The sequence below is a fragment of the Atta cephalotes genome (genome assembly GCF_000143395.1).
Source record: "Atta cephalotes unplaced genomic scaffold scaffold00057, whole genome shotgun sequence".
Taxonomy (NCBI): domain Eukaryota; kingdom Metazoa; phylum Arthropoda; class Insecta; order Hymenoptera; family Formicidae; genus Atta; species Atta cephalotes.
This window is the reverse complement of record NW_012130121.1, coordinates 1,138,197-1,149,637: the sequence shown is the minus strand read 5'-3', so window position 1 is coordinate 1,149,637 and position 11,441 is coordinate 1,138,197. Positions and strand designations below refer to the sequence as shown.

Here is an 11,441-nt window from a genome sequence, read left to right as displayed (position 1 = left end):
TTTCCTTCTCTCTCTCTCTCTCTCTCTCTCTTTCTCTCTCTCTCTCTCCTCTCCCTTCTTTCTCCTTTTTTTATTCCTTTTGTCTTTCCTATCTTTTAATCTTTTATCTGAAAGGGCTGTTAACATCGTTTCAGGTATTTAACACATCCCGTTCTCGAACGTGAATTGCGTATGTAAATGTTGCATATCATAAGCACCGACCTTGCAGTTCTTGTAACTTTTTATAAGGAATGCGATAATGTAGCTGCGTAACAAATTAATGTGTCGGAAATAATGTACCTCCGTACAATCACAATTTCTTTTACATAGTGTATAGCGTATACGTATTTTTACACACGCCCAGGAAATAACGGAAAATTCTATACAAGGGACAGGATTGTAATTCAAACTCACTGCGAGAATTTATTTTCAAATACAGCTGCTATTAATTGCTTTTGTATGTAGCATCTCCTAACGGAAATGACAAAAATCAACGTTTTTCTGATATATCCAGATTATTCAATTTATATATTTTATTCTATTTACTTATTCTATTTACATATTATATTGATTATATTAGCAAATATATTTAATTATTTATATATTCATTATATCGCGTCCTCACTTTAAAAGTGACACAAAAAAAATGATTTGCGAGTTATTAATATGAATAAATTAAATAATTATTCTAAAAAATATATATTATCTTTATCAGTTATCAAAAGTGAACTAATTTAACTTCATAAAAAAATTATCATAATTATTATAACTAAAAAAGGATAGTTCTTTAAGAGATGAAATGAAAACGACAAAAATAACATCTGATCACGTTAGAAATATATGTTTTTCATATTATTTGATTAGTCGATAATTTCTGTCGAATTGAAAAATATAAATTATTTTTCTTTTTTTTTTTTTTCAGAAACTTAATTGTTTGAGTTATTATGAGAGTATCACTTTCGAAATAAGGAAACTCTTTAAATATAGAAAAAATACGATAAACGGAATGTACTCCATATTTCTTTGTATCTGGATTAATGTATATATATGTACTTCTTCTTTTTTATTTTTTAATTACATTTGACAAATTATTCGCATCTCTCAAATCTCTATGTATAAGCCATGAAAAACTATGTTTAAAAACTACCCTCTGATCATTTTATCTTTAGATGGTGTTAAACAAGAATAAAATGATACTCGAAGACATTCGGATAGTGTTTTTGCACCCAAAGAGGAAATTAACATTTTAGGGTATAATTGCTGATTTACGAAGCATGAGGACGTTACGCAAGAAGTAATGATTCGATCATCGCGAACGCTTTAGCGTGCTTCGAAAACCGAAAAACGATTCGTGGAACATGTTCCTATTACGAACAGGAAACTGTTGCCTATGTATCGCAGTATTTGCAGCCGCAATTTACGCTCGAGTTACACGGCCGACCTGTCAACGAAGAGCAATTCTATCGCTTGTGATTGGCGCCTCTCTTACTCGATCTCTTCGTCGAAATGATTCCATTTAATTGTCGGTTTTTCCGTTTTTCTTTTTCTCTTTTTCTCTTTCTCTTTTTCCCTCCTTTTTCTACCCCGCAATGTATTACACATCTAACTGGTTTTTACTTTGTGTGTGTGTTTCCGTGTTACCTGCCATGCCGCCGACAGATGGGGACCAAGTCTCGCCAGAGAAAGGTAATTTTTTTAATTTTCATGTTTTTCACGCAAGATTGCCTGCGGAATTAGTTCTTTTTCTTATTTTTCGTCAACGTGCATGTCAGCATGCTGACACGATCGTTTTTCTTTGAGTGGCATCTACGTAATCCTCGAGTTGATCGTGTGTCGTAATGATTCAGAAAATATCTTTGTGAATGTATTCTCAGCGGCAGGTAATAAAATTTTGAGTGATATGTGTGTGTAGCACACTTTATTCGAGAGAAATCCTAAAAATTATCTTAGGACGTTCAGAAAACATAGAGATGTCTTTTGATCGTCATCTAGGATGTTCCTTGAAAGTTTGTGCTATATAAGATAATTGATAATTGATAAATTACACAGAGATTAAAAAAATTCATTTTTTTAAATGCTTGATTATGAGTTTTATTTGATATATCGATATTTAATAAATGCGCTATATTTTTATAATATCGATAGGTCATCTGTAATAACGATCACAGTATGAAATATTCAGTAAGATTTATTACAGAATAGTCAAGTGTTTTTACATAAATCATGCTAAATTTGCAATTCCGTACGCAGTTTATACGAATGCTCACAATTTTCCGCCGTTATCGATTGGCAAATCGTTCGAATTTTAATCAGCACAAATCGATAATAGACTAATGCTAATTCGGTTTTATTAGACTTGAGTTAGGTACATACAGGAATGTTGTTCCTGAACATGTTAACTCGTACAGCACAGAAACCTTTCAGAGGTATTTCAGAAATAGTTTCTCTGATGAATTGAAACATCTCAAAAACAGCATAAAATATTTCTACTCTAAGACAACTTTGGAATAACAAATCAGCGATTTTTGCATTTGAAACTTTATAAAAAGTTTGCTGAAAAAAATCTTATTGAAAAATATCTTTAACCTTTCTGAAATATTGCCGAAAGGTTATTGAAATGGCTCTTTTTGAAATATGTCAGAAATGTTGCTGAAAATTTATTAAAATAAATTTTAAATCTCAAGAATATTAAATCCTTTAAATCTCATAAATATATTTCTAAATTAATTTTTATACAATGCTAAACGAAACTGTACTTTCAAAATACATTTTATTTACTATTTTGAAGTTCAATTTTAGGGATTCTAGATTCTAATTTTTTGTTTACAAGAAATAAGAGCTCCGCCGCGTTTATTTAACAACGCGTGGTGATGCTGTTACTCTTCAATTTTATTACGTGTGAAAGATTTCAGAAATATTTTTGTTGTAACATTTTATACGACATTGCAAAATTCTTTCAGAATTGTTGCATATAAAACATATGAAAGGTTGAAATGATTTTACAACTTTTCTGAAAGTTCTTTGCAAAAATCGGTGTTGTATGGGAAGTGACTCGTATGATTTCTTCTTCACGAATGCCACTGATAAGTAATTCATGATACAATAACAGGATCATAAATAAACTCGCGGATCAATGAATCGAAATCTTATTGAATTCGTGTGCTTTCAGTCGCCTCTTCCGCGCGGCTATCCACCCCCTTCGACGATGCTTTTCGATGACGACCCGGGCATCATGTCCGAGGTGGAGACTTCTAGCACGGGATTTCGGCGAGGGGGCAAGCAAAGAAGTAGCCTGCCCGTCGTACGAACGCCCAGCAAGACTTTGGAGCGACCACTAGGTAATTTGTAATATATGTTGATATAATATATCATAAAATAATACCCTCTAAATCTTAATCAATGGATGATACCGGTCTTAAATCTGCCATTGATGATCAGTGCATGAAACAAATGCATTTCTGTACTTTTTAGGACTGGTGTTCCTGCAATATAGGAACGAGACGAAGAGAGCATTACTGCCGAACGAGATTACCAGTATAGATACCGTCAAAGCTCTTTTCGTCAGAAGCTTTCCGAAACAACTTACCATGGAATATCTGGACAGTCCTCACGTAAAAGTTTATATACACGATAGCAACAAGGATATGTTCTATGAACTCGAAGATTTAAGGTAATTTTTATGCCATATTATAAATATATTCTGCTAAATTTCCTTTTATTCTCAAATGTCAAATGATATTTCGAAGAACGTAGTCTGTTGTTAAATATATTTTGCTCTGCAAACAATTTAAACAATTATTTTTTATTTATTATTATTTTTATTATTATTTATTATTTATTATTATTTATTATTATTTTATTATTATTTATTATTATTTTTATTTTTTATTTATTTTTTATTTATTATAAAATCTATTGCAAATATTCGCCATTGCAATGTTTTAGAATATTTGCATAGAGTTGTTTAATTCCAATTTATTTAATTTTCGTTATGATAATATACGAACATATTCAATGGTGAATTTTAATAAAGGGACAATGATTGCGTTGCAGCGCAACATAAAAGTGATCGTTTTGGTTTTTAGATCACACCTGAGAGATATTAGGGATCGCAGTGTCCTAAGACTTTTCGAGAGTGCCGATGGAGTGACGGGGATGCCGGGGCCCTTGGGGGTGCCGGGTGGCGGCGGCGGTCTGCCTCCCCATTGGGAAGATCAGAGCTACTTCAGCGAACCGGAATTCGACAGTGAATATCAGCATCAGCACATTCACAAGAGCAAGGTAAGTGTGAGTTAACGAGCCTCCTTAATTTGCTTTTATCCTTCTTCAAAGATGAAATTGGTTGATTGGGTATTTTTTTCTCTCAATTTTTATGTAATTTAGCCTGCGTTATAACGCAATATTACATTGGAAAGATATCCTCTTCAGCCCATCATGCAAAAGGATTACCAAAATTTGATAATTATATTTAAATATATGACTCACTCGAGGGGGAGCTACAATGGATTCTTTGTTAATTGTGATGTATAAGAGAATATTATAGAATAATTTGAAAATATTTACTTTAGAGAGAATTTCTTTCGTTTAATTTTGCATTTTATATCTTGATATTTATAAAGAGAATATATTTTGTATTACATTCGGAGGAATATAAGTATAGAGGTCATCATAAGATATTCTTTTTATTTGAAAAAAATAAATAATTTGTACTTTTTTATGCACTTTATAAAGAACGTACTTTTCATAATTATATTCGAAAAGATATAAAGGACATCATAAGATATTCTTTTTTATTTGAAAATAAATAATTGTACTCTTTTCTAACCTGAACGGTTGAATCAACAAAGACACAACTTTTTTTTTAAAGGAAGTACCGCGTGTTTATAGAAATATTTTTTAAGCTTTATTAATTAAGAGAGAGTATCATATATAGAATATGTTAATAATATTAAAAAATATACTGTTTTGTGTTAGAAAATTTTTGAGGAATCAAAGAATATAATGCAATGATTCATAAAAATTTATTCGGCATACATCACATATACACAAAATACATATATCACTAGGGCTAAGTCTTGAGCTTAAGCAACTGAGGCATACGTTACTGATCGATCAAGGCGATTTCCGTCGCGCAGTTAAGTTTCCCTTCTCGCTGAGGTCAATCGATCAGCACACATCTTAAAATCGCGATGAGTATTTTGTTAAAAGCGATCGTTGTTATTCCTGATCTGTTTTTCGAACTTACAATATAATACTGTTCTTCTACAACATCAAACACCGTCCTTCACTCCATTAATAAACATTTTTTATTTAATAAAATTTTACCTTTGTTACTGCGTTCAGCATATTTTTATTAAAGAAACTTTCAACTACTTGTAAAAGTAAATTTGTAAAAATGTTAATGAAGGTTTCAGCCGACTTGTATGCTCTTATAAAAAAATATCAATGTGGATTTGACATAGTTAAAAACATAATGTTAAATTCACATTATGTTGATGATATATCAATATCAATTATGGTGTGTTTATATAATTCTTGCCACAGTGTTAATATAAACCTTAATAATATAGTATAAATTTAATATGGTTTTCAACCATGGTGTTAAATCCATACTTATATTTTTTAAAATATATAGATCGATTAAAACTTTCGTTAATGTTTTTATAAATAGTATTTTTATAAATTTACTTTTACAAATCGGAAGTTTTCCTAAGAATGTATAAATGAACTTATTAGAATTCTAATACCTTTAAACAAGATTTCACAAGATTTTTATAAATTAATTATTAATTTCTGCTAATAAGAAGGCGACTGTTTTTTGTTACAATTGACCTCGTACTCGCCTTCACAGTACTGAAAGCTTCAGACTTAATTGTCATACAGTTAATCGGTCAGAAATTGCAAATAAATATGATCGGTAAAATGTTTTGTCAAGCGCAATTTTTTTTCATGGCAATATTACTCGCATCTTCGAATATATTTGTAATATTTACGAAGATACAAATAAATATTCTGCTACAATATCTAAGCTGAGAAAAGAAAAGAACTCAATGAACAACGAGGAGAAAAAAATCGAAAGATTGCGTGACAAACATCTTTGCCCGTAATAACTAAAGATACTCAGCGATCTAAAACATGGCGTGGATACCTGGGAACATTTTGTTTTCAAGAGATCGTCGATCTTTCGTCGACCGTAATGTCGAGAGTTCGCCTGGTTATTTGGCGCGATGCTTTAAAAAATATCGGTGTAGATTTAACATCATGTCTCTATAATTCTTATTGTGTTGGTATTAACCTTAACACTAACATGATGTGAATTTAATGAAATTCAATAACCGTGGATTTTAAATCCACACCATGATGATGTTGATATAAACATAGAGGTGTAATTCACTACGTTTGTGTTAATATTAACATGGTGAGAATTGTGTAGATATACCGCATGATGTTAAATTCACTTCGATATTTTTTTTTAGAATGGAGCCTTCCGAGTGGCTTGATAAATTCAGCGAAAATTTACACGACGTCCCGTAATATCGTCTTCGCTCGCGATTTGCCGCGTCGTCTCGTCAATTGATTAGAATGCTTTACACGCTGGTATAGCTGGCAAGTATAACGCGCCGGAATAAAGTTTCTTGGCCACTAATCTCCAGCCTATGACCAACGCTTTCCCGAATGGCTCATCGGCGCATCCGTCGCAGACGTTCATCACATATCTGACTTCGGCTTCAGCGGGTTCCCGTACGTTTTCCTCTTCGTCCTCCTCGTTTGTTCCCTTCGTCAACTGGAGTCCATAATCCGTCAATCCCGCAAAATAATCGTCGTCCAAGTCTTGAGGAATAGAGTATCCATCATCGAAGATTGATCCGTCGCCTAATTGCAACAGTCCTCTTTTCTTCTTGTTAGCGTCACGTTTCCCTAATGTTTTATTGTTCGCGACCTCCGTTCTTGGCACAAAAGATACCTGAGAATTCGAGAAACGTGAGACATATGAAGCGTAACGCGCTATTAGTTGAGCAAATAAAAATTTACCGTATGCATAGAGTATATATTGCTCCTTTTACTCATTTTATGTAGAAACGCAAAAAAAAAGTTAGATTTGTTTTCTGAAGCGATTTTCAGCGAAGGTTTCTTAGAAAAAAATTTAAATCGTATATTTAATTTTAAAAAATCAGTCTATTATAGGTAAAGCCAAAGTAATATGAAATTGTCAGAATGTTTTGAACTAAAATTTACTGGAAAGAGTGTGAGAGTTACTCAGCGTGAAACAGATATTTTTGAAGCGATACAATGAAAAATCTTAGGATCCTGGCGCAGGCAAGTCAAATGCATTCGCCGAGATTATTTCCACTCTGATTCTCCGAAAGTCTTTTAATTTCTTACGTTAAATAGATCGGAAACTGCTAGGTCGAAATTTATAGTTTAATATTTGCCGAGAAAAATTATTCCCGGATTACCTTACGAACGAGTATGATGTTTAAAGTATCAAAATTATCTAATTAAGACGAACAGGATTGTTTTGCGAGTTGAGGGGAACACCGGGGAAATGAAATGTATATAAACGAAAAACACAAGATAGATAAAAAGATAAGGACTTTGGAAGATATTTCATTAACATATTTATCCCTATATAAAAATAGATACGGACATACGAAAGAAATCCAGACTTAAAGCCTGATCCTGTAATCCTTAACAATGAAATTATTGAATAATTTAGTAGTAATTTAGTAGAATAGTTAGTAAAGAACTTTTCTTAATTTATAGCAAAAGTAGTGATAAAATTGTCCTAGCGAAGAAAATGTTGAATTTAGGGTAATTTTACCGTTATTTTTTGTACAGAATAAATAAGTGCTTTACTAAAGACAATCATTCAGTAATAACAGAACTTTAGTAAAGAACTACTCTTATTCTGTAACAAAAAGTAGTGATAAAACTTATCCTAAACTCAATAACATCTCCTTACTGTAGAACACTTTTATCGCTATCTTTTTTTTTACAAAATAAGTATCTAAGTCCTTTACTCATAATCATTCAATAATAATATCATTAAAGCCCGTTTTTATAATACATGATTACTTAAAAGTTAGCAAAAGATTCATGAATGAATTTCATTGATAAATCTTTTGGTAATCTTTGATCTTTAAGTAACCTAATCATATATTGTAAAAACAGACTTAAGAAACAGACTTGCAAAGAAGTATTCTAAGTTCAAATTAAGTTAATTCTTTTCGTGTCAGTATTTGTTTTTATCTACGTATGTAGAACTAAATACATTATAAAATATCTCTTAAAATCTCGTGTTTATATTATTTTATTTTCTCGTTGTTGTCTTAACTCTTGTAACAATCCTTTCATTTTAATTAGATGATTTTAAACATCTGTACTCAAGAAAATGATACCAAGTTCACGATAATTTTATTATCATTTTGTCATTAATAAATAATAATATTATTTATAAAAACAAAATAGTTTCTTAATCGCTCACCTTGCTATCTGAAGTATTAGCTTCCTTAGAAGTTTTTTCGATATCTCTCTTCATGATTGATTTCTTAGACTCAGTCAGATTTGACACTGTCTCGTTCTTGATGTCTCGTTTCTTAGACTCATTCTTCTCTCTTTTGAAGAGATTATGATAAGGTCCATCCGCGAAGATCGACGACGGTCTAGGAGCGACAGGCAACCGTTGCTGCGTCGGCAGCGCGGGGAAGGGTGTCGTGAAAATGTCGAAGTTCAAGGGCGGGAGCGGTTGTGGGGGTGATTCCGGGACCGGCGGTAATGCCGGATGACGGATAGTCAAGCCGTTTTGTACGATCTGAATCGGTGCCCCTGGATTGATCCTCACCTGGAACATCGTTCGCACGCATGAAACATTCATGCTCAATTGAGCGTGGCGAAGCGTAGAAGAAATAATACTTTGAACGTGGGCTCTCAAGTGGGACGTCTTACATTTAAGAGCCATCGCGACAAGACGTGTGAAAAATGATCACATAAAAAGGATGATTTTGCTGAAGTATTTAAAAATTTAATATAAATGAAGGAATATTACTATTAAATTCATAATATCAAGTTATACTCAATTTGAATTGTTTTTAATTATTTTCATAGGTTGCCATTACTTCTTTCCAATATGTTAATTTAATTAAAACAATAATTTAATTGGAGAAAATGTATTAAATTAAATTTTGTTATTTACTAAATACATGTTAATATGTTATTTACGTTAGAACTTAATACAACAATAGATTAATTTATATTTTGACACACATAGAAGTTATTTTCGTAAAAACAAGAATTGGATTATTATTGCTCCTTTAGCTATAACAATGCAGTTCAAATTGTGTGCCAATTATATGTAGGTTTAAAATTTAGCTAAATATAGTTCTGAAAATAATATTGGACTCTCAAAACAATTATATGGAGCATTCAAGCTGATTACTAAAATGTCAAAATTTTATGCAGCATTGTTCATTACGCTTGAGAAATTATTTTAATAATTCAATAAAATTTTTCAGATCTGTATCTATCTAAATTTTTAGATACTTCAATAAAATCATTCTTTCTTTTCGCGAAAATATTTAACAGAACATTCTAATTTTTCGGATGCTCTCTCGGACATTTTTTTAGATGCCTCCGTGTCTCGTTTCTGGTGACGCTAATCAGGGGACGTAAGGTAATTAGCTTGATGATACGAAAGCACACACGCGGGCGCTCTCAAGTGTAACGAAGTGAGAAAACGTGATTATACTTGTGTATTGATCTGCCCTCCAGTGAGATAGGGATGCAGTGGCAAGGATGGTCCGGTTACAGGCGGCAGCGTAGTGGTTCTCGGTGTGTTATTACTGGTGTCGTGTTCGTAATGATGGGCGTGATGATGCTTGTGATCTTTGTGCGCTTTGCCTGCGGTCAGGGCAACATTGTAGAGCTGTACCATCGTCAGTTCTCCTAAATAGCCACCAGAACCTGAAAAAGAGTAAACACTAGTCAGCAGACGCGCGTCGCGACGATAAATCATCATCAACGATGTCATTTGCATAATTCGATATATGATAATTAATCCACTACATGGAAGAATGGTTTTACTGAAATACCTATCTAAAAATTAGATACAGAAAATAATTTTATCTAAACCGTCAAAATAATTGTGTAAGATATTCAAACTGGTTGCTGCACTGAGAGAAAAGTATTTTATATGTGTGGCTGTAATTGCTAAAATAATTATGGTTATTTTTTTTTTATTTTTATTTTTATAGTTATTACTGTTATAATATTAGTAATAATAATTATACTTATAATTCTATAAAAAGATATATAATAGCACTGAAAATGATTATAAATTATAGTATTGTGATAATTACTTAATTAATGATGTAATTTGTACTCTCAGTGTAGAGTGTTAAAATCTTTTGCACCATCGTCATCAATCTAGCTAAATTTTTAAATACTTCAGCAAAACTATTCCTTTCGTATATTGAAATAGTCTTATTATCAATAATTGAAACTCGATAATTGTAATTCTTTCATTTCCAAGTGATCAGTATAAAATTTTTACCTGGTGGCGCGCCTTCACCTTCCAAGAAACCGCCACCCAATTGTCGTTGTTCCTGTCCCGAAATAGCGATTCCGCCGCCTTTGATAATATGCCCGACTAGCTGAAGAAAGCACGATAATATAAGTTTTCTCGCGTATCTGATTAACCCAAATATCTAAAGATATATCTCCGCATCGTTCTTTTATTCGCTGGACTAAACGACACGTGAAATTAATCTGAAATGTAGTCTAGCCTAATGCTCCCTTGATTGCTAGAAGAAAATTCGAAAAAACCAACAGTATAAGCCATTGATACAAATAAAATGGAAACTCAGGATTGTATGTCTCCCTACGATATAACAGTGGATAGATTGCACGTCCGCAGTCGAGCGACGTTATATGGAAATTTAAATTGGTTTCTGTCCTTTTTTATTTGAAAAGTAACCTGGGTATCCTCGGATGAGAATATCGCGATATGGAATTCTATACCTTTCTATTTCCCGTTTATTCTATTTCGTCGCCATTCTTTTCCGTTTCATTTTTGTCCGCAATCTAAATGCAGAAAACCAATCGTCTTGACCGTCCTCATGCGTTTAGAACTTACGGCAAATGCGTCTTGCATTTAACTGCAAATTTTGCATTTCAAATTGCTGACAATTACATAATTATGTGATAATTGGAGTAATTTTATATATAACTTAATAAAGCGTTGATAAAATGTATTCCGCTTTGAAATAAATAATTACTTTTCTCTTAATCCTCCTTATGTGGACCTATTGGACTCACTCCAATTATATTTTTTATATTACATACATCTGTAAATTTGAATTATTATTATTAAAATAAACTTAATATTTATGCATATACATCTTTACACGCACAAAAAAAAAATTATATATATATATATATATATATATAATATTAATTTAATTCTA

The 11,441-nt window shown here is 32.0% G+C and overlaps 2 protein-coding genes across 2 annotated transcripts in view; one reads left to right on the top strand and one right to left on the bottom strand.

Moving 5' to 3' along the window:
• Positions 1-11,441, top strand: part of LOC105623429 — a 247,627-nt gene that overhangs the window by 137,860 nt on the left and 98,326 nt on the right. Inside the window, 4 exon segments of the mRNA XM_012204820.1 lie at positions 1,639-1,665; positions 3,149-3,317; positions 3,451-3,649; positions 4,065-4,260. Coding sequence (XP_012060210.1) covers positions 1,639-1,665; positions 3,149-3,317; positions 3,451-3,649; positions 4,065-4,260 — 591 coding nt within the window.
• LOC105623415 overlaps positions 6,557-11,441 on the bottom strand; it is a 24,268-nt gene continuing 19,383 nt past the window's right edge. Inside the window, exons 4-7 of the mRNA XM_012204808.1 lie at positions 10,529-10,628; positions 9,725-9,939; positions 8,465-8,821; positions 6,557-6,943 (exon numbers count right to left, since the gene is read on the bottom strand). Of these exons, the coding sequence (XP_012060198.1) occupies positions 6,557-6,943; positions 8,465-8,821; positions 9,725-9,939; positions 10,529-10,628 (1,059 nt within the window). The remainder of the gene's footprint in view (positions 6,944-8,464; positions 8,822-9,724; positions 9,940-10,528; positions 10,629-11,441) is intronic.